At 43.9% G+C, this 24093-nt stretch overlaps 1 protein-coding gene across 1 annotated transcript in view; it reads left to right on the top strand.

The window, feature by feature from the left end:
- timm50 (translocase of inner mitochondrial membrane 50 homolog (S. cerevisiae)) overlaps positions 1-24093 on the top strand; it is a 160178-nt gene that overhangs the window by 61847 nt on the left and 74238 nt on the right. The window contains exon 3 of the mRNA XM_072271144.1: positions 7754-7775. Coding sequence (XP_072127245.1) covers positions 7754-7775 — 22 coding nt within the window. The remainder of the gene's footprint in view (positions 1-7753; positions 7776-24093) is intronic.

The raw sequence follows: 24093 nt of genomic DNA, 5'->3' as shown, positions 1-24093 counted from the left end.
CTGATGGAAGAGTGAAGCAGAGAGTGAATGGTGTCTTTGATTATATTGACTGCTTTACTGAGGCAACGAGAACCGTAGTCAAAGTCCATGGGTTGGGGAGATGGGGGGAGGGGTTGGTTTCTGTGATGTGCTGAGCTGTGTTCACGACTCTGCAGTTTTTTGTGACCATGGGCAGAGCAGGTGCCGTACCAAGTCACGATGCTTCCAAGAAGGATGCTTTCTGTGGTGCGTTGGTAAGGGTTGATAGCCTCCTGAGGAAGTGGAGTCACTGGTGGGTTTTCTTGGTATGGTTGGACTAGGGCAGACTACTGTTGATGTTCATTCCTAGGAACTTCAATCTCTTAACCCTTTCACCCTTAGCACTGTTGACATTGACAGGAGCTTTTGTGCCGTGTCCTCCCTCTTCCTGAAGTCATGGTCTGCTGTTTTATTTCACTGACTAAAGTTGTTGTCATGACACCATGTTACCAAGATCTTTATCAACTTCTTGTACCCAGACTCATTGTTATTTGAGATATAGTTCACTATGGTGGGTATCATCCACAAACTTGTTGACGGATTTAGAGCAGGATCTGGCCACACAGTTGTGAGGGCCTCAGTGAGTAGAATAGAGGCTCAGGAGGCAGCCATGTGGAGCACTAGTATTGAGAATGATCATGGGAGTGATGTTGCTGCCTATCTTTATTATTTGCTTCCTGTTGGTCAGGAAGCCAAGGCTCCATTTGCAGAGGGAGAGGTTAACTCCCAGGTCTCAGTTTGGGTGATGAGTTTGCTTGTATTTATGGTACTGAAGGTGGAGCTGTAGTCTGGATACTGGTGGAGGGGATGACCGACCAGGTGTGAGCCACGGTGGCAGGGCCTCCGGCACTGAGTCTGACCCGGTGGTGCAGAAGGGTGGGACGGAGAAGAGGAGAGCTGTCGTCATTGGAGACTCTATAGTCAGGGGAGCAGATAGGAGATTTTGTGGACATGAGAAGGACACCCGCATGGTTTGTTGCCTCCCAGATGCCAGGGTCCGGGATGTCTCTGACCGGTTGCACGACATCCTGGTATGAGAGGGAAAGCAGCCAGAAGTCGTGATACATGTTGGTACCAACGACATAGGCAGGAAGAGGGATAAGGTCCTGAAGTGTGAGTTTCGGGACCTAGGCAGAAGGCTGAAGAATAGGACCTCAAGGGTGGCGTTCTCAGGATTGCTGCCAGTGCTACGTGACAGTGATGGTAAGAATTGGAGGAGATGGCAGTTGAATGTGTGGCCGAGGAGTTGGTGCAGGGAGCAGGGTTTTAGATTTTTGGATCATTGGATCTCTTCTGGGGAAGGTGGGGCCTGTACAGATTGGATGGGTTGCACCTGAACTCGAGGGGGAGCAATATCCTTGCAGGTAGGTTTGCTAGCATGGTTCGGGAGGGTTTAAACTAATTTGCAAGGGGGATGGGACCCGGAGCGATAGAGCAGTGAAAGAAGTGCATGGAGTAAAGCCAGATCTAACATGTAGAGAGGCTTTGAGGAAAGAGAAGCAGAATAAATGGTGCAAAGGTAGTAAGGCAGAAGGGCTGAAGTGTGTGTACCTCAATGCAAGAAGCATCAGGGACAAAGGTGATGAACTGAGTGTTTGGATACATACATGGAATTATGATGTAGTGGCCATTACAGAGACTTGGTTGGCACCAGGGCAGGAATGGATTCTCAATATTCCCGGATTTCAGTGCTTTAAAAGGGATAGAGAGGGGGGAAAAGGGGAGGAGGGGTGGCATTACTGGTCAGGGATACTATTACAGCTACAGAAAGGGTGGGTAATGTAGCAGGATCCTCTTTTGAGTCAGTATGGGTGGAAGTCAGGAACAGGAAGGGAGCAGTTACTCTATTGGGAGTATTCTATAGGCCCCCTAGTAGCAGCAGAGATACAGAGGAGCAGATTGGGAGGCAGATTTTGGAAAGGTCCAAAAATAACAGGGTTGTTATCATGGGTGACTTTAACTTCCCTAATATTGATTGGCACCTGATTAGTTCCGAGGGTTTAGATGGGGCTGAATTTGTTAAGTGTGTCCAGGACGGATTCCTGTCACAATATGTGGACAGGCCGACTAGGGGAAATGCCATACTAGATCTAGTACTAGGTAATGAACCGGGTCAGGTCACAGATCTCTCAGTGGGTGAGCATCTGGGGAACAGTGACCACCGCTCCCTCGCCTTCAGCATTATCATGGAAAGGGATAGAGTCAGAGAGGATGGGAAAATTTTTAATTGGGGAAGGGCAAATTATGAGGCTATAAGGCTAGAACTTGCAGGTGTGAATTGGGATGATGTTTTTGCAGGGAAGTGTACTATGGGCATGTGGTCGATGTTTAGAGATCTCTTGCAGGATGTTAGGAATAAATTTGTCCCGGTGAGGAAGATAAAGAATGGTGGGGTGAAGGAACCATGGGTGACAAGTCAGGTGGAAGAAGGCAGCATACATGAGGTTTAGGAAGCAAGGATTAGATGGGTCTATTGAGGAATATAGGGAAGCAAGAAAGGAGCTAAAGAAGGGGCTGAAGAGAGCAAGAAGGGGGCATGAGAAGGCCTTGGCGAGGAGGGTAAAGGAAAACCCGAAGGCATTCTTCAATTATGTGAAGAACAAAAGGATGACAGGAGTGAAGGTAGGACTGATTACGGATAAAGGTGGGAAGGTGTGCCTGGAGGCTGTGGAAGTGAGCGAGGTCCTCAATGAATACTTCTCTTCGGTATTCACCAATGAGAGGGAACTTGATGATGGTGAGGACAATATGAGTGAGGTTGATGTTCTGGAACATGTTGATATTAAGGGAGAGGAGGAGTTGGAGTTGTTAAAATACATTAGGATGGATAAGTCCCTGGGGCCTGACGGAATATTCCCCAGGCTGCTCCATGAGGCTAGGGAAAAGGTCACTGAGCCTCCGGCTAGGATCTTTATGTCCTCATTGTCCACGGGCATGGTACCGGAGGATTGGAGGGAGGCGAATGTTGTCCCCTTGTTCAAAAAAGGTAGTAGGGATAGTCCAGGTAATTATAGACCAGCGAGCCTTACGTCTGTGGTGGGAAAGCTGTTGGAAAGATTCTTAGAGATAGGATCTCTGGGCATTTAGAGAATCATGGTCTCATCAGGGACAGTCAGCATGGCTTTGTGAAGGGCAGATCATGTCTAACAAGCCTGATAGAGTTCTTTGAGGAGGTGACCAGGCATATAGATGAGGGTAGTGTAGTGGATTTGATCTATATGGATTTTAGTAAGGCATTTGACAAGGTTCCACACGGTAGGCTTATTCAGAAAGTCAGAAGGCATGGGATCCAGGGAAGTTTGGCCAGGTGGATTCAGAATTGGCTTGCCTGCAGAAGGCAGAGGGTCGTGGTGGAGTGAGTACATTCAGATTGGAGGATTGTGACTAGTGGTGTCCCACAAGGATCTGTTCTGGGACCTCTACTTTTCGTGATTTTTATTAACGACCTGGATGATGGGGTAGAGGGGTGGGTTGGCAAGTTTGCAGATGACACAAAGGTTGGTGGTGTTATAGATAGTGTAGAGGATTGTCGAAGGTTGCAGAGAGACATTGATAGGATGCAGAAGTGTGCTGAGAAGTGGCAGATGGAGATCAACCCGGAGAAGTGTGAGGTGATACACTTTGGAAAGACAAACTCCAAGGCAGAGTACAAAGTAAATGGCAGGATACTTGGTAGTGTGGAGGAGCAGAGGGATCTGGGGGTACATGTCCGCAGATCCCTGAAAGTTGCCTCACAGGTATATAGGGTAGTTAAGAAAGCTTATGGGGTATTAGCTTTGATAAGTTGAGGGATAGAGTTTAAGAGTCGCGATGTAATGGTGCAGCTCTATAAAACTCTGGTTAGGCCACAATTGGAGTACTGTGTCCAGTTCTGGTCGCCTCACTATAGGAAGGATGTGGAAGCATTGGAAAGGGTACAGAGGAGATTTACCAGGATCCTGCCTGGCTTAGAGAGTATGCATTATGATCAGAGATGAAGGGAGCTAGAGCTTTACTCTTTGGAGAGAAGGAGGATGAGAGGAGACATGATAGAGGTGTACAAGATAATAAGAGGAATAGATAGAGTGGATAGCCAGCGCCTCTTCCCCAGGGCACCACTGCTCAATGCAAGAGGACATGGCTTTAAGGTAAGGGGTGGGAAGTTCAAGGGAGATATTAGAGGAAGGTGTTTTACTCAGAGAGTGGTTGGTGTGTGGAATACACTGCCTGAGTCAGTGGTGGAGGCAGGTACACTAGTGAAGTTTAAGAGACTACTAGACAGGTATATGGAGGAATTTAAGGTGGGGGGTTATATGGGAGGCAGGGTTTGAGGGTCAGCACAACATTGTGGGCTGAAGGGCCTGTAATGTGCTGTACTATTCTATGTTCTATGTTCAATAAACAATGGACTAACGGAGATATCTTTACTGTCCTCTGCTCCAGAGATGAGTGCAGGGCCAGGGAGATGGTGTCTGCTGTAGAGCTGTTTCGATGGTAGGTGAATTGCCATAGGTCGATGTTGACTGTGAGGCTGGAGTTCTGACCAAACTCTCAAAGCATTTCATGATAGTGGATGTTTGAGCCACTGGGCAGTAGTCATTAAGGCATGTTATCTTGTTTTACATAGGTACCGGGATGATAGTGACCTTCTCAAAGCAGGTGGGAATCTTAAGTTTGAAACAGGAAGGGATTAAAAATGTCTGCAAATGTCCCTACCAGCTGATTTTTCATACACATGAATTTCCAGGAACCACTGAATTTCTTTGAGCCATAACAGAAGTTGCCTTATTGTTTTTTGACTTCTATAGTCAGAACTATCACTCCATCTCAATGCCTGGAATGATTAACGAAAGATTAACAATGCATCTGTGTTGAATTAAGGATGACAATTGCTGTGAAGAATTATTCCAAAAAAATGACTCACCATGTTCACTCTTGGTAAAGCATTTTCAGACTACATTTGCCATAATCCCACATAGTTCTGTGGTTTTCACCATAACTGCTAGTCTGTCTCTGGCAGATGTTCTTGAATAATGCTGCTTCTTTGATCATTACACTTCCATAAACTCATGATAACTGTTTCTTGGTTTAGAAAACTACACCATTTGCAATAATAAGAGTAGTTGGAGGCCATCTGGCTATTCAAACTCATATTGCTGTTCATTCAGTAAGATCTTGGTTGAATCTTGTATCAGTTCCATTTTCATACCATGCAGTTACAAAGAAGGCACAGCAGTGGCTATATTTCATAAGAGGTTTGAGGAGATTTGTTGTGTCACCAAAGACGCTTGCAAATTTCTGCAGCTGTACCATGGGGAGCATTCTAATTGACTGTATCACCGTCGGAGTTGGGGGGGGCATTGCACAGGATCAAAATGAGCTGCAGAAAGTTGTGAACTCAGTCAGCTCCATCATGGGTTCTAGCCCCTCCAGCATCCAGGACATCTTCAAGGAGTGGTGCCTCAAAAAGGACCCCCATCACCCAGGATGTGCTCCCTTCTCATTGCTACCATCGGATAGGAGTCTGAAGGCACACACTCAACGATTTAGGAAAAGTGTTCATGGGTTCAATTTCTGAATGGACGTTGAACCCATGAACACTAACTCAGTATTTTTCTCTCTTCTTTGCACTACTTATTTAATTTAGCTTTTATATATACATCATAATTCACAGTTTTTCCATTATTATGTATTGCAATGGACTACTGCTGTTGCATAACAACAGATTTCACAACATATGGCAGTGATATCAAATCTGATTCATTTGTTCCTTGTGTGGCATCTTATTGAATGAGTGCCTTCTGAAATATGAAATATATTCAATCCTTGGCTCCTTAACCACCCATCTGGCAGAACCTTCAAGTGTTAATAGATTTGCTAAATACCATTACCCTTGCTGAGTTTCTCTGGCATTTTTGTATGTGTTTCCCTTGCTTAAGCTTGTATTGACTATGAATGATTATAAATTTCTTTAATAATATCAAGATAACAGGCCTATTTTCTCTATTGCAAGAGATGAACAGTTTAGTTCTATTTTCTGCCTGTAAGTTCACAGGGTGGTTTAAAAATCTTACAACGTCTTACGAGGGGTGATTGATAAGTTCATGGCCGGGGTAGAAGGAGATGAGTTATACCGCTCTTGTTACATGCACGTGCAGGTCAACTCTTTGAGTGATTATGCAGAAAGTTTGAACTTAATAACTCATCTCCTTCCACCTTAGGCCACAAACTTATCAATCACCCTTGCTGTGGACCACTTCTGGAGGTCCAAGGTGCCGACTTCTATAAAGAAGGGATCCGTATGCTCCACGACTGCTGGACTAAGTGTGTAAATGTAGGAGGGGACTATGTTGAAAAATAAATGTGCTAGGTTTTCTAAAATTGACTCCTTCTACAAGTGTTTGTACCTTAGGCCACAAACATATCAATCACCCCTCGTAGTATGTTCATTCTCAGAAAATGATTCCAGAATGAAATGTATGTCATATGAGGAGCATTTGATGGCCCTTGAGCCTCTACTCACTGGAATTCAGAAGAATGAGGGGGTGATCTCATTGAAACCTATCAAACTTTGAGAAAGCTCTGTAGAGTGGATGTGGAGAGGATGTTTCCTGTGGTGGGGGAGTCTAAGACCAGAGGGCACAGCCTCAGAATAGAGAGGTGTCCAATTAGAATGGAGATGAAGAGGAATTTCTTTAGCCAGAGAGTGGCGAATCTGTGGAATTCTTTGCCACAGGCTGCTGTGGAAGCCAAATCTTTATGTATATTTAAGGCAATGGTTAATAGATTGTTGATTAGTCAGGGCATGAAGCATTACAGGAGGGGCTGAGAGGGAAAATGGATCAGCCATGATGAAATGGTGGAGCAGACCCGATGGGCCAAATGGCCTAATTCTGCTCCGATATCTCATGACCTTATGTCGGGTCAATTATTCGCTTACTTTAGAGGCTTTATATCCGAGTATTTGTGATATGTTTTGTTTTCTGCAATGAAGACTGAAGTAGTGTATTTGTCTAATACCTTCACTACTCGCTTACTGTCAGCATGAATTCTTATCTCTGCCTCTGAGGTTCCCGATTTTAATTAATTGTCATTACTTCTAAGTTTTAGGCTTTTAAATTATAGTACAGCTGCTGATGGTTTGGCGACTGCCTAATGCATGAAGTCATGCAAGCCAGTGTGCAAAATTAAACGTACCATTTAACTTTTGTCTGTGCTGTGATAGCTAATTTTATCCACAACTATAAGTGGACCACAATTGATCCAGGGCTTGCAGGAGGGATTGATAAAATTAGTAATATTCTTGCCTCCTAATTGTCACTCGGTGTTTGCCTCTTTTTCGCTGGTGGGCAAAGACGAGATTGGGCTTGGCAGTCATACCCACAAATAGCCATGGGCAGTCAGTGTTTAAAACAAAGAACATCCACTTGTATGAGTAGTTTGTAAACCTAACAAGAGCCAAAGCCTTCAGGATAAAACGGGATATGGGAATAAATATGTGGATTGACTTCTACTGCCTGCTGCTAATAAAGTCTCCGCTTAGCAGCAGATCGGACTCCAGCTACAGTGTGGGTGTTGACGGTGATTTGGGAACCAGCTGCTTCCCCAACCATTGACAGATGTGTTTGAATATTCATATGTTTGGAGATTAATTTCTATCTTAATTGGGAGAATGGGATTGTGGTGTAGCGTGCTCTCAACCTGCTGGTAAACGGCCTGCATAAACTGATCACTTTTTTCTTTTTTTTCTCTGCAGATTCCAGATGAATTTGATAATGGTGAGTAAAATCAATTTAGAATTGTTTGCACTGCTGGGCTCAGCTTGGTATTGGCATGTAGAAGCAAGTTTCATTTTCGTAAGTGGCACAATCTGAGCAAATTGTCCTTTTTTATTATTTAATAAATATTGAAAATGTTACTATTGATCACAGATGGCCCTCTCTGGTAAAGTGGGATTTATATATAAAGAAATTGGGACTCCTTCTGTCCTATGTTTAAAGTTCTAAACTTTGCAAAATGAACAGTTTGCAGAGTATAGTTACAGACCTAGAAATGTGAAATAAGAAGTGTTCTGTGAGCTCAGGAGAGAATGTGACCTTCTGTCTAAACCTTTTGCTCCTTGTAACTTTACAGGTCTAATTCCCAAAGTAACTGTCTGCTTCAATGCTATTCCTAGTCTTTGGAGTAATGTGGGGACTAAGCTGCTCTCCACGTGCTCAACTTTAACCAGGCAATAAACTTTCAAAGTTATAGGCATGACTTCAGGGAACAACTTATCAATCTGATATTGAAGTTTTGAAGTTGTATTTATCACTGAGAAAGCTAGCTTAATCATTTGATGAAAGAATCAAATTTAGAACAAAGATGTGTTATTGCAGATTTTGGCCAGGAGGTTACATTGATTTTAGCTTCTATACACTGGGGAAGAGAAAAATTCTTTGAAATTATTCATGGCAAAGTATTTATTTATTAATTTACTGTTTGTAAGTGCATGCTTGATTGATCTCAAGAAAATAGTGAAGATATTTCCACGTTGTTTTGGAATTGTAGGATTTATATCCAATAATATGTAGTGATACATCTCCAAGCCAGAGAAGTATGCAACACCCATATACCCTTTCCAGTCCTGATGAAGGGTCTCGGCTCGAAATATTGACTGTTTACTCTTTTCCATAGGTGCTGTCTGAGCTGTTGAGTTCCTCTAGTGTTTTGTGTGTGTTGCAATCCCATATGCCTGCAGTGTTTGCCCTCTCCTAATTGTATTGGCTACTTGTACAATTGATGTGATCAGAGTAGCCTCAATGTGTTACTGCCATCTACACTGTACCCTGGATACGACGGTGATGGAGTGAATGTTATGGATGTATAATGGTTGATCAGGCTATGTGCCTTGTCCTAGTTGGTGTCAATCTTCTTGATTCTTGTAGGAGTGCGCTCACCCAGGCAAGTGGAGGTATTCCAAAGGCTTTGAAAAAGTTGAGTCACTGGTCATGTGTAACTCATCAGCTCTTGCAATCACAGCAGTTGGTTGGGTAAAATTGCCATTCAGTAGAGATAACCCCAGTGTAATATATTGGGAAACTAAGCAACAGATATGTTATAGAACTTACAGCGTAGCAGTTAGAGCAATGCTATTACAGCTTGGGGTGTTCCGGAGTTCACAGTTCAATTTGGGTGCCATTTTGTAAGGAGTCTCTGTATGTCCTCCCCATGGAATATGTGGGTTTTCCCTGAGTGCTGTGGTTTCCTCCCACTGTCCAAATATGTACCAGATAGGTTAAATGGTCATTGTAGATTTACCCATGATTAGGTTGGGGTTAGTTGTTGCGGGGCAGCTGGGGCGGTGTGTCTTGAAGGGTTGGAAAGGCCCACTCTGCTAAATAATATTAGACTGTTGTGGTTTGTGATTAGTTTTTCTGTTGTTGGAGATGGTCTTTGGGCAATTTTAATGACAACTTGGCAGTGTAGATCAAATTCTGGGCAATATTCCTTCTCAACGTATGCCTGTTGAAGAAGCTTATTGGACAAAGTGCTAGAATATGTTCTTTGGGACTATATCTCCAACATGAAAGAGGTGTCAGGAAAATAAAACCATTGTCAGAGAAGTATGTGGAATGCAGAATGCTGCTTGTAACACTGATTTATGAGGAAAGATGATTTATGTTTTTTTTCTGAACTGTGTACGTGACTGTCATTTCTGGTTGTCAAGTATTGCCACTTAGCATTGAAGTATTTTGAGACTTGATCAACTAGTTTTTATAAGTGTAGATCTGGTTACTGATATAGTTTCTCCACTTAAAATGAAAGAACAAATAGTACAGAACAATTCAAAACACTACAGAAATACATAAATGTGTTAAAGGAAATATTAGTGGATTTACTGTTAGAATTTGTTTTACAAGAAGCAAATACTTAATGGTGGACTGTTAGCCTGATCTTTAGCGGGGAAGTAAGGATGGCACATTTATCTGGTCGAATCCTTCCAACAGTGTGCCTCCCTTCATTTCCCAGTATAGGCAGAGTCTTATTGCAATACAATTATTTTTAGTTGATTTGAACTGCTTTGTTTCTCTGATCGGAGCCTCAGGTTGGAGTGGGAAATGTTGAACTACGGAAAGCAAGAATTGATTCACTAGCAATTCCTCCCACCAAACCCACCCCACCACATCATGTTGTATCTTGTAAACGATTTACTATGGTGGTTCATTATGCTGAGAATTCAGAGAATCCTTATCCTGTAATTTTTTAAATATCCAATCAATGTGAGTTTTTTTCTCATATGTTGTGCTGAGAGTTGTTATTTCAAAAACATAATACACCTGCCTCATAAAATTTTGAGATTTGGCCCAGTAGTTGCTCAGCTAATCTTCTACCTCTATTTTAAGATACAAGATAGACAGGAGATTCTCGGGCCACAAAAGGGACGGCAGGATGGTGTGCTTCCTGGGTGCTAGGGTCGAGGATGTCTCAGAGTGGCAGCTGAATGTTCCCAGGGGTGAGAGTGAGAGTGAGAGTGAATGTTCTCAAGGGTGAAGTTGCTCTTCGGCATCAGTAACAGAAGTAGCAAGGGGGAAGAGGTACTGCATAGTGAGAATAGCGAGTTAGGAAAGAGGCCGAGAAGTGGGACCTCAAAGGTAGTCACCTTTCGATTCTTCCCGGTGCCACGTGCTAGTTGGCAGAAATAGAAAGATAGAGTAGATGGATGAGTGGTTAATGAACTGATGCAGCCGGCAGGTTCTTGGATCAAGTTCAAGTTCTTGGATCAATGGAACAGCTTCTGGGGCAGGGGTGACCTGTACAAGAGGGAGGGGTTGCACCTTACCTGAAGGGGAGCTAATGTCCTGGTCAAGAGGTTCACCGGTGCCATGCAGAAGGGTTAAGCTACCTTGGCAGAGGAGTGCGAACCAGAACACCAGCTAAGAAAGTGGAGGGATTAAGAAGGAAGACGTCATGACTTGTAAGAACTGTCAGGCATAATTGACTGGATGGGGTGAAGTGTGTGTGTTTTAATGCTGGGAATGTAAGGTTGATGGACTTGGAGCATAGATCAATGCATGGAACTATAATGGTGTGGACATAACACACATTTGGTTGAGAGGGGGACAAGAATGAGTTCTTAGTGTTAATCAAGCCGCCCGAAAAGAACTCAAGAAGAGAATTTTAGAAAACTAGAACAAGCCAAGAGAAGCCCATGGTTAATAGGATTGTATAGAATCCCACGGCATTGTGTGTGTGTGTGTGTGTGTGTATATATATATATATATATACATCAAGAGCAAGAGGATAACTAGGGAGGGAACATACAAAATGCTGGAGGAACTCCGCAGGCCAGGCAGCATCTGTGGAAAAGAGTAAACATTCGACATTTTGGGATGAGAATCTTTATCAGGACTGCTAGGAATAGGGAGGGAGTAGGGCAACTCAAGGATAAAAGGGGGAACATGTGCTTGAAGCTAGAGGATATGGGTGAGGCTCTAAATGAGTACTTTGCAGCAATATCTACCAAGGAGGACATGGAGGATAGGGCGATCGGTGTGGAGTGTACTCATTTACTAGGACATTTCAATATAAAGGAGGTAGTGTTGGGTCTCCTAAAGAAAACTTGGTGGAGAACAAGCGGTAAATGACTTGTAACACATGTACTGATACAGACATTGCCTTGTCATTCTGTTATTGTTGCTCTGACTGTCTACACTTCAGTTATATAGATAGATATACTTTATTAATCCCAAGGGAAATTTGGTTTCGTTACAGCCGCACCAACCAAGAATAGAGCGTAAATATAGCAATACAAAAATCACCAACAATCAAACAGCAAAATGCAAACTATGCCAGATGGAAAATAAGTCCAGGACCAGTCTATTGTCTCAGGGTGTCTGACCCTCCATGGGAGGAGCTGCACGTTCGATGGCCACAGGCAGGAACGACCTCCCTTGCCACCCAGTGTTGTATCACGGTGGAATGTGGCCGAAGTCCAACAGTAAAAAGTTCAATATCCAGTCTGCAAACACGTTCCTCAATCGTAATATGACCTGGATTGCACCATCTGTTGTTAACCAGATCAGTAAGCACCCAACTCCTTTACACTTACCGCTCTCAGTGCACTTCCGATCAGCAGGAACAGTATTACCCACTGAACTCCTCTTCTCCATAAGTCGCTGTTGTCTCGACCCGGTCCTCTTTCCTCGGCTTTGTGATCCCCCTCTGTATCCTCTGTGTGTTTTCCTCCGGATTTCAGCGGGGGTGTCCGCTGCTCTGCTCGCTAAACCGGCCAGCATTAGCTGGTCCCTGGAATGCACAATGCGACCTTGCTTCTGTCCCGCGTGTCAGGATGTAACCATTTCCAGCGCTAAAAAAAACCAAATAAAACTCTCTCTACCAGCATGTTAGAGATGGTGCAGCTTCGACATGTTACTGTGAGAAACAAAAATACAAAAAATAATGTAAATTAAAAAGTAAGAAGAAGAAAGTAAGAATAGATTGGAACGGCTGTACCAGGCTGCAAGCATGACCAGTGCACCCCCTAGTATATTCTAATAATGGGTCCTAAAGAATTTGGCTTTGAGGTGCCTTTCCTGCCAGACACTTTGGAATAGTCCATTTATTTAGTAATGGGGATGTGTCAATGTGTACATGTTGTAATATGATTGTAACTGTGTTGAAGTGTGCATCATATTCTAATTCATGTGCAGTCTTATATTAACTTTTTGGATAATTTAAGATGGTATGTCCTAGTGCCTAATAAGTAGAGGATAGAGAGTAGGAGGGAGAGCTCTGGGTTGCCAGCAGTTCACATTGGTCAGGTATAAATACGGAACTATTATTGTGTGTTTTTTGGTAGATATCTTTTTGTAAATATTAGCAGTTTTCTTTTCACTAATTTTGTAAGTTTGATTTCGAGGCACTAAATCAGCACCCTTGCACGAAAGAACTAAGTGACTCTTTATAATCTTTATTTGAAAAGTTTTAAAAATAGTTTGTTTCTTTGACGCTTACCAAAAGTGATTAGTGGAATGTGCGTGCTAGTTCCTTTTTCAGAAATAAGAAGGGGCTTTAAAGTAGCATTCCTTAGTTTGCTCTTTGTTTAATTTCAGTGTAATAATTTAATGTTTGTAAGGTTAATCACAAAATAACTTTATAATTTTCTGAATAAGTAAGAGAAGGTTTCCATTGGAAGGAAGGTTGGTCACAGAAGAAACTAGTTGGGAAATGAACTAAAAGTGGAGTGGGGTAAGGAGCTGTTGGGAACTTCTGTGCAGTGCCTGAAAGGGTATGTGAAATCAACTGAATAGTATCTTTCAAAGAGGAATTTGGATAAGTACTTAAACCAATGCTGTGGGGGAGGAATGGGAATCATTAGATTGTTCTGGGTCATTATGAGCAAAATAGAGTGAATAACCTTTATCTACACTCTGTAATTCTATTTTTAAATATGTTCATAGCATAATTTTTCAAGGAACGAAACAAACCAGTCTGCTGCATAAGAGTTTTCTTATTACATTTGAGCTGAGCAAACTTGTCTCTATTCCTATATTTCCCTTGCTGCTTGTGGGAGAGGCCTCTGCTTAGAAAGTTTCTGTGGGCAAAGTCATTAGGATTATTGTATGAGTGTGTGTCAGGATGCCAGCTGGTGGTGTAGTGTCATCCGCACTGGACTTCGAGGTGAGTGGTCCTGGATTCGAATCTGGCTGGCTCCTTGCTCACTTCCCATTTGTGCTGGGTTGAGTGTCGAGTTAGCAATTTGGCCTCATAAAAATCAGACAAATGCTAAAGAAACGGCAGGGTTTGCCACCCAGTGCACCACAAGGCGCGGAGAGGAACAAGTGGGTCAGGATGTCATGTAGGTGATTGGTTTCAGTCTTCACCATGTGGCAAGCAAAGAATTATATTTTACAGAATTTCATGTGTCAGCTAGTTTAGATCACATACCTAAGATATGAAGTGTCTAACTGCAAAGTGGAATTGGTTAAATTGCATGCCTTACCCTTAAATCCTAATTTTTCTTTTGTTTTTCTAGAGCAGCACAACTATTTATGATTTTAGAAGGAGGTTTAACCCTCAAGACAGACTGGCTGTGCAGTCTTATTGTCATCCAGCACAGAAACAAGCTCTTTGGTTAACCATCAAGGACCCATATATACTAATCTCATTTAGCAGTATGTGGTCTGCAGCCTCTCATGTCTTGGTGATTCAAATACATGTCTAGATAATTCTCAACTATTGTGGGAGTCCTGCCTCCGTCACTCACATGAGCTGTGCGCTTCACATTGCGTACATCCTGTGGGTGAAAAACATTTTTCCTCAGATTCTCTCTAAACCACCACTCACAACACGCTGGAGGAACTCAGCAGGTCTGGCAGCATCCGTGGAAACGATCAGTCAACATTTCAGGCCGGAACCCTTTGACAGGACTGAAGAGGGAAGGGGCAGAGGCCTTATAAAGAAGGTGGGGGGAGGGTGGGAAGGAGAAAGCTGGAAGGTTCCAGGTGAAAAATCAGTACGGGGAAAGATAAAGGGTTGGGGGAGGGGATAAGCAGGAAAGGTGAAGAAGGGATAGGGGAAAGGCCTCCACTCTCTCCGCACTAATCCCAACCTCACCATCAAACCCTCAGACAAAGGTGGTGCCATAGTAGTCTAGCGGACAGACCTCTACCTCACTGAGGCCAAACGGCAGCTCTCTGACACCTCCTCTTACTTACCCCTGGAACAGGACCCCACCAAAAAGCATCAAACCATTGTCTTCTGTACCATCACTGCCCTTATCAACTCCGGAGACCTTCTATCCTCAGCCACTAAACTCATAATTCCCACACCCCGTACTGCTGGGTTTTACCTCCTCCCCAAGATCCACAAGCCTGGCTGCTCCTGCCCCACTGAGCTTGTATCTGCCTACCTGGACTCCACTTTGTTACCCATTGTTCAGTCCCTCCCCACCTACATCTGGGATACATCCTATGCCCTCCACATCTTCAATAACTTCCAATTCCTCGGTCCCGACCGCTTCATTTTCACTATGGGTGTCCAATCCTTATACACCTCCATTCCCCATCAAGAAGGCCTCAAAGCCCTCTGCTACTTTCTGGACAATAGACCTCACCAGTTCCCCATCACCACTACCCTCCTCCGGTTGGTGGAACTGGTACTCACACTGAATAACTTCTCTTTTGGCTCTTCCCACTTTCTTCAGACCAAGGGTGTAGCTATGGGCACTCACATGGGCCCCAGCTATGCCTGCCTCTTCGTTGGTTATGTGGAACAGTCTGTGCTCCAAACCTATTCTGGTACTGCTCCCCAACTTTTCCTTCGCTACATTGACAACTACATTGGTGCTGCTTCCCGCACCCATGCTGAGCTCGTCAATTTCATTGACTTTACTTACAACTTCCACCCAGCCCTCAAATTCACTTGGTCTATCTCGGACACTTCCCTCCCCTTTCTCGATCTCTCGGTCTCCATCTCTGGAGACAGAGACTGTCCGCTGACATCTTCTACAAGCCCACTGATTCTCATAACTACCTCGACTATACCTCTTCCCACCCTGCCACATTCAAAAATGCCATTCTCTATTCCCAGTTCTTCCACCTCCGCTGCATCTGGTCCCAGGATGAGGCTTTCCATTCCAGGACATCTCAAATGTCCTTTCTTTAAGGATCGTGGTTTCCCTTCTGCCGTCATCAATGATGCCCTCACCCACATCTCCTCCATTTCCCGCACTTCGGCCCTCACCCCATCCTCCCACCACCACAACAGGGACAGAGTTCCCCTTGTCCTCACCTACCACCCCACCAGCCTCCGGATCCAGCACATTATCCTCCGCAACTTCCACCACCTTCAACAGGACCCCACCACTAAGCACATCTTTCCCTCTCCACCCCTCTATGCTTTCTGCAGGGATCGTTCCCTCCGCGACTTCCTGGTCCACATGTCCCTCCCCACGGCTCTCCCACCCGGCACTTATCCCTGTAAGCGTTAAGTGCTACACCTGTCCCTACACCTCCTGTCTTGCCACCATTCAGGGCCCCAAACAGTCCTTCCAGGTGAGGCAACACTTTACTTGTGAGACTTTTGGAGTCATCTGTGGCATCCAGTGCTCCTGGTGCAGCCTCCTCTACATCGGTGAAACTCGATGCAGATTGGGGGACGGCTTCGTTGGGCACCTCTGCTCCGTCCACCACAACTGACAGGATCTCCCGGTTGCCACCCACTTCAACTCTGCTTCACATTCCCATTCGGATATGTCCATACATGGCCTCCTCTACTGCCAGGATGAGGCTAAACTCAGGTTGGAGGAGCAACACCTCATATACCGTCTGGGTAATCTCCAGCCCCTTGGTATGAACATTGAATTCTCCAACTTCCGGTAATTCCCTCCCCCTCCCTTCCCCTATCCCTATTTCATTCTGCCCCCTCCCCCAGCTGTCTATCACCTCCCTCATGGTTCCGCCTCCTTCTACTCCCATTGTATTTTCCCCTATTCCTTCTTCACCATTCCTGCCTATTACTTCCCTGCCTCCCCTCCCCTACCCCTTTATCTTTCCTCTTACTGGTTTTTCACCTGGAACCTTCCAGCCTCCTCCTTCCCACCCTCCCCCCACCTTCTTCATAGGGCCTCTGCCCCTTCCCCCTACAGTCCTGACGAAGGGTTTCAGCCTGAAACGTTGACTGATCGTTTCCACGGATGCTGCCCGACCTGTTGAGTTCCTCCAGCTTGTTGTGGGTGTTGCTTTGACCCCAGCATCTGCAGAATATTTTGTATTTACGACTCCATAAACCACTTGCCCTTTATCTGATACCTAAACCCTTTATTTTAAGATGCTTTTGCTCAAGAGGAATATGTTTATTTGTTCAGACTTGTCCAGAAGTGTGGTTTTCAAGTGGATCTGCAGCATGGCTAGGCTGCTGAAGAGTGGCTTAGTCCAGTGAAAATAGGTGCATGCAGTGCTGGATACCCTCTGTCACTGTGGATGGATTGTTGTGATGGTCTCTGGACACTTTTGCCTTGTCTGTCGAGATGGTCTCCTTCATTACTCGAGGTTCTTATAAGGCATAGGAGCAGAATTAGGCCATTTGGCCCTTCAAGTCTGCTCTACCATTCGATCAAGGCTGATTTATTTTCTATTAATCCAATTCTCTTGCCTTTTCCCTGTCACCTTTGGTGCTTTTACTCATCGAGAACTATCAACCTCAATTTTAAATATACCCAATGATTTGCCCTACACAACCATCTGTGGCAATGTATTCCACAGATTTAACACCCTTAAGCTAAAGGATGCCAGAGGGTGACGAATTGTAGTGCCACGGTAGCATAATGGTTAATGCAACGTTGAGAGAAGGTTAAATATCTGAGGTGCAGAGGGACTTAGGAGTCCTCGTGCAAGACTCCCAGAAGTTTAATTTACAGGTGGAGTGTGTGGTAAAGAAGGCAAATGCAATGTTTGCATTTATTTCAAGGAGAATAAAATACGAAAGCAAGGAGATAATGCTGAGCCTTTATAAGACACATGTAAGGCTGCACTTGGAGTATTGTCAACAGTTTTGGGCCCCATATCTCAGAAAGGATGTGTTGTCATTGGAGAGAGTCCAGAGGAGGTTCACGAAGATGATTTTGGGAATGAAGGGGTTAACATATGAGCAGCATTTGGCAGCTTTGGGCCTGTACTCACTGGAGTTTAGAAGAATGCAGGAGGATCTCATTGAAACCTCCTGAATGTTGAAAGGACTAGTTAAGGTGGATGTCTAGAGGATGTTTCCTGTGGTGGGGGTATTCAGAGCTAGAGGACACAGCCTCAAAAGTGAGGGGCGACCCTTTAGAACAGAGGTAAGGAGGAATTTTTTTTAGCCAGAGAGTAGTAAATCTGTGGAATGCTCTGCCACAGACTGTGGTGGAGGCCATGTCCGTGGGTATATTTAAGGCTGAAGTTGATTGTTTCCTGATCGGTCAGGGCATCAAAGGATATGGCGAGAAGATTTTGGCCCAAAACGTTGACTGTACTCTTTTCCATAGATGCTGCTTGACGTGCTAAGTTCCTCCAGTATTTTGTGTGTCTTCTCTGGGAAACTTACTACATTTAGTTAGTTAGTTAGTTAGAGAGACAGCCGGGATAGGCCCTTCCAGCTTTTCAAGCCACACCGCCCAGCAATTCCCGATTTGACCCTAGCCTAATCACAGGACAATTTAAAATGACCAATTAACCTACTAGCCATTGTGTCTTTGGTGCGTGGAAGGAAATTGGAACACCCGGAGAAAACCTACACTTTCCATGGGGAGGACGTACAGCTTCCTTACATATGACATAGGAGTTGAACTCCGAACACCAGTGCCTGAGCTGAAATAAGACCATGAGACATAGGAGCTGAATTAGGCCATTCAGCCCATCGAGTCTGTGTTGCTTGTGTAACCCTCAGGTTCAGCCAGCACACATTTGTCTAGGTGAAGACAGCCTCTGGCCCAGCCAAACTAAGAAATCTTGTTTGTGTGGATGTGTTGCCTGGTTACAAATTCGAACTGCAAAATATCAGACAGTACACCATATGCAATTAAATAATTGAACTTTATAAATCTTAATCTGACTATAGGGTTAGTAAAGAGAAAGGGCCCATTTTAATGAAACAGCCTAATGTGCATGTTGAAGCTCACGGTTCCATCACTTATGCTGGCATTCATAGCAAGAGGATTGGAGTACAGGAGCAGAGAGGTACTACTGCAGTTGTACAAGGCCTTGGTGAGACCACACCTGGAGTATTGCGTGCAGTTTTGGTCCCCTAATCTGAGGAAAGACATCCTTGCCATAGAGGGAGTACAAAGAAGATTCACCAGATTGATTCCTGGGATGGCAGGACTTTCATATGATGAAAGACTGGATCAATTAGGCTTATACTCATTAGAATTTAGAAGATTGAGGGGGGATCTTATTGAAACATATAAAATCCTAAAGGGATTGGACAGGCTAGATGCAGGAAGATTGTTCCCGATGTTGGGGAAGTCCAGAACGAGGGGTCATAGTTTGAGGATACAGGGGAAGCCTTTTAGGACCGAGACTAGGAAAAAATTCTTCACACAGAGAGTGGTGAATCTGTGGAATTCTCTGCCACAGGAAACAGTTGAGGCCAGTTCATTGGCTATATTTAAGAGGGAGTTAGATACGGCCCTTGTGGTTATAGGGATCAGGGGGTATGGGGGGAAGGCTGGTACAGGGTTCTGAGTTGGATGATCAGCCATGATCATACTGAATGGCGGTGCAGGCTCAAAGGGCCGAATGGCCTACTCCTGCACCTATTTTTTATGTTTTATATGTTCCCCATCGACCTCCTCCGAGTGTCGCTGACCTTCAGACCCTGGCTCTGAGTCCACTCTGTCCAGCGGTCTACCAACCCTCTCCACTCACGTCGTCTCTCTTCATCTCTCGCTAATAACAGACCGTAAAATCCCTGCTCTCAGACCCACAAGAAAGAACAACATGTCTCTCATTGGATGGTGCACATTCCAAACCCCACCTCCCCGTTATCTCTAGTCATAACCCAAATAGTGCTGCTACAGAGAAACCATTACATTAGCAGTCAAACCTTACCGCATGTTACACTCAGATTACCAGCATCTACAGATTTTATCTTTGTTTTATGTTTCTCGGAGACCCAGTCTTGTGTTCAGAATTGGATATCCGTAGTGAATCTGCAGAATGTATTTTTAATAATTAAATTGTATTATGCGGCAGCCAAAGAACAATTACAGATTCACAGCCTTTCCGTTCTGGAGGCTCAGTTTTTCTAATATTTTACAGAGCAATATAATCAGCTAGTGCCTATGTTATGTAGAAAGGACAATTTTTTTGTTTATTTACACCCACTAATTATTTTCTCTCAATCTGCGCATTATTGGCAATTTATTCAATTGTGCAGGCAAGTTCTTCCACAATACTTGGAGCTCAAATGAAGAATGATTCTCCTTTCAGCAGATCAGTTTGGCATCAATTAATTTGAAACAGATTGAAAATTAACCTTTGAGCATCCTGCCCCTATTGGATGTTTTCTGCAGCCAACTGAGTGAGGAGAATGGAAAGCTTTCAGGGACATTTTTATGACCATAGTTCAGTAAGATTCTTGCACCAGATGACCTGCATATTCACCATCAATCAGATCGACTCACGTTGTACCAAGTAGATGGACACTTCAGCAACATCATGAAATTGAGACATCAGGACAAATACTTTAGGAAAATGCATTCTTAAAGTGCAGCTTTGTGAGAGTTGCTACCTTGCCACATTTACAAAGTTCTTTCACTGTTTAAGACATAGGATTAGAATTAAGTCATTCAGTCCACTGAATCTGCTCTGACATTCCATCATGGTTGATTTATTATTCCTCTCAACCCCATTTTCCTGCCTTCTCCCTGTAACCTTTGACATTTTTACTAATCAAGTGGCTGTCAATCTCCTCTTTAAATATTCCCAATGACTTGGCCTCCACAACCATTTGTGGCAATGAATTCCACAGATTCACCACCCTCTGACGAAAGAAATTCCTCCTCATCTCTGGCCACCAGCAACTCATTTAAACAAACCTACGTTAATCTCATTTTATTCTCCCCATATTCTTATTTATTTCTTTATCTATCCATCCATCCATCCCTCCCTTCCCTTTCCTCCCCTCCATGGTGAGCCACACCACCCAGCAATCCCCCAATTTAATTTAATAGCCTATTCCGCACTGTATCTCAGTCAATCAATCAATCGATAATTAAATAAATAGAAGTTAATCTTAGCCTAATCATGGGACAATTTACAATAACCAATTAACCTACGAACTGGTACGTTCTCTGGACTGTGGGAGAAAACCAGAGCACCTAGAGGAAATGCACGCGGTTATGGGGAGAAGGCACAAATTCTTTACAAGCAGCAGCTTGTAAAGCAGTCATTAATACTGTATAGCGTTGTGCTAACCACTACTCTACTGTGCTGCCCTCCCCCAGATTTTACCTAAGTTTTTGTGGCAATTGAAGTGTGTAGTCTATAGCTATCCCTCAGTTAACAAACTCTGGGGACTTTAAGCAAAAAACAAAAGTAATCCTGTAATAACTACAAAAATATTTCAGGTGTGAGAAGTACGAGATAAAGTATTCATGATATGCCATGCATTTCTACCTGGCTAAATAACTGATGAGCTTCCTTGAGCTTGTCCATCCAGCTGTGGTGGTGGTTGTTCCCCCCCTCCCCGCCGTCTGATGACGATGGGAAACTTGTGCAGGAGAGTTTTTAAAGAGTTAAGGCCATTACACTTGGTCAGAAGTGGGACAACAAGTTTTGGAGAGCAAGGACACAGTGAAACAATAGTTACAAGCTGTGAACTCAAGGAGTGTGATTGAAGTTCTGGTGGAAAGGATCAGGAGATCAGGGTTGATTTCAATTGAGTGCATGAGTTGGACCCAAAATTTCAAAGGTGAAGTCTAGGTGAGCAAACTCCAGTGCTGGTTCAGAAAATGGTGCTGTAGATGTACTCATGAATTATCTTGTGCATTGGTTGTGAAGATGTTCCTTATTATTGAACATGACACATTATCTGTGAAATAACCAGTGCTGTAGATATCTAGTGACCCATTTAAAAGCATTACAAAGTAATTTTCCTGTCATTATTTTGCAATTTTAGCTGTTAAACTGCTGTGTAATCTTACAGATTTTCTCAAACCTGTCACTGCTCAGTGATTCTGTGTGGTAATTTAATTTGCTTTCTGATAGTTTGAAGTAAAAACTAAAACTGATGGAAGTGTTGGAGGCAAAAAAAAAAACAAGCAGAAGTTCATGTCAGGTTATTCCTTGTTGATATTTTACAACGAGGTAAAATATGTATAACAAGGAAATGGACAGATATGGGAGAGAGGGACAGGGGAAAAGAAAATAAAAGGAAAAGTCCATGATAGGATGGAAGTGAGCAGGGAATGAATGTAAAAAAGCAGAGAATCTGACCAAAGGGGGCAGCCACGGGCCAAGAAACAAAAGAAAACTAAACATCTGAATTATTACCAGAAATTGCTTTGCCGTCTGAGAATAATCAGTTATGACTGAAATTGTTGAACTTTGAACACATCCAAAAGATTAAAGAACATTGTTTGTTAGAACAGTACACTCAGACCCAGCTTAACGCTGCGGATGCTATGTAAATCAGTGCTACCTGGGGTCATTATTTCATTATGTGTGCCTGATTTAAAAAAATCAAATCTGAAATATATTAGATTATGAGAACACTCAGTCCTCTTTTATTGTCATTTAGAAATGCATACATGCATTAAGAAATGATACAATGTGTCTCCGGAGTGGTATCACAGAAAACAGGACAAACCGAAGACTAACACTGACAGAACCACATAATTATAACATATAGTTACAGCAGTGCAAAGCAATACCATAATTTGATGAAGAACAAACCAGGGGCACAGTAAATAAAGTCTCAAAAGTCCCCGAGTCGATTGACTCCCAAGTCCCCGATAGCAGGCAGCTAAAGGGAGAAACTCCCTGCCATAAACCTCCAGGCACCGTCAACTTGCCGATGCCTTGGAAGCAGCCGACCACAGCCGACATTGAGTCCATCCATCCGAAAACTCCAAACTTCCGACCAGCCTCTCCGATACAGCCTCCCGAGTGCCTTCGATCTCGCCCCGGCTGCTGAAACACGCAAAGCCGAGGATTTCAGGGCCTTCTGCTCTGGAGATTCGGGTTACCACACAGTAGCAACGGCAGCGAAGCAGGCATTTCAGAAGTTTTCCAGATGTTCCTCCGTACTCTCACCTCTGTCTCCATCAAATCAGAATTGTGCACGGTCCCCTACTTGACAAATAACAGACACCACCACGGAAGCTGCAGTCGCACCTCCATCTTCTCCTCTTTTATATGATATATTATTTTATGTATACACAGTAATTTGTGGAGTAACAAGCACACAAATAGGCCTACCCTGTACATCAGTGGAGCACCAATACAGTGCAGCAGCAGCAGAGGAACGCGGAGTCGGTGTTGGTTACATCTCGGAAGAGGGACCAGGCTGTGTGTGTGGTCCTCCTCTAACTTTGGCTTCTTCTTCAAGTAGGCATCAAGATTTGACTGCCTCTTCTTAAGTTTCTTCTTATAAAGCAGTTCTCAGTATCAGGAAATCACGTCGAGAACTCCTGTCTTTGCCTTATTGCTTCAGTCCCAGTCAGGGTCATTATCGATGAACTGGACATGATTTATGTGATCGTGGTAATGCCAGTGCTGTGGAATTCTGTGGTGAGGTTTCTTGCTGGTGTTTCCTCTTCTCCATCTGTGTCCTCAGATTCACCGAGGATAAGTTGTTCTGCCAGTTCTTGAAGCTCTTTGTTATTAAGGCTCTCACCATGAGAATATAGTAACTCTTCAACATCGCCATCATTAACATCCTCTAATCCCGTTTCATTGGCCAGTTCAGTGATGTTTTGGATGACTGGTTCCACCTGAAATCCTAGGAGTTTCACATTCACACTAATGCTTTTCCTAGACATCTTAGATGTACTACCCTCACTGGAAGTTGCAAACCATTTTCCAGACATTATAGGTGAAAAAATGGGATAAATTGGTGAGGAAGCAACAACGTTTACATAGGCAGGGGAGGCAGAGTGTGAACTAATATGAGAGTGGCTCAGAGCCTTCCCAGAGCATAGGAAGTCATTGGGGGTAAGGTATTGGTGTGGGTGGAGAGTTGGTTAGCAGACAGGAAGCAAAGAGTGGGAATAAACGGGACCTTTTCAGAATGGCAGGCGGTGACTAGTGGGGTACCGCAAGGCTCAGTGCTGGGACCCCAGTTGTTTACAATATATATTAATGACTTGGATGAGGGAATTAAATGCAGCATCTCCAAGTTTGCGGATGACACGAAGCTGGGGGGCAGTGTTAGCTGTGAGGAGGATGCTAAGAGGATGCAGGGTGACTTGGATAGGTTGGGTGAGTGGGCAAATTCATGGCAGATGCAATTTAATGTGGATAAATGTGAAGTTATCCACTTTGGTGGCAAAAATAGGAAAACAGATTATTATCTGAATGGTGGCCGATTAGGAAAAGGGGAGATGCAACGAGACCTGGGTGTCATTATACACCA

Source organism: Mobula birostris, chromosome 10 (assembly GCF_030028105.1).
Source record: "Mobula birostris isolate sMobBir1 chromosome 10, sMobBir1.hap1, whole genome shotgun sequence".
Lineage (NCBI taxonomy): Eukaryota > Metazoa > Chordata > Chondrichthyes > Myliobatiformes > Myliobatidae > Mobula > Mobula birostris.
This window is presented reverse-complemented; position numbering and strand designations above follow the sequence as displayed.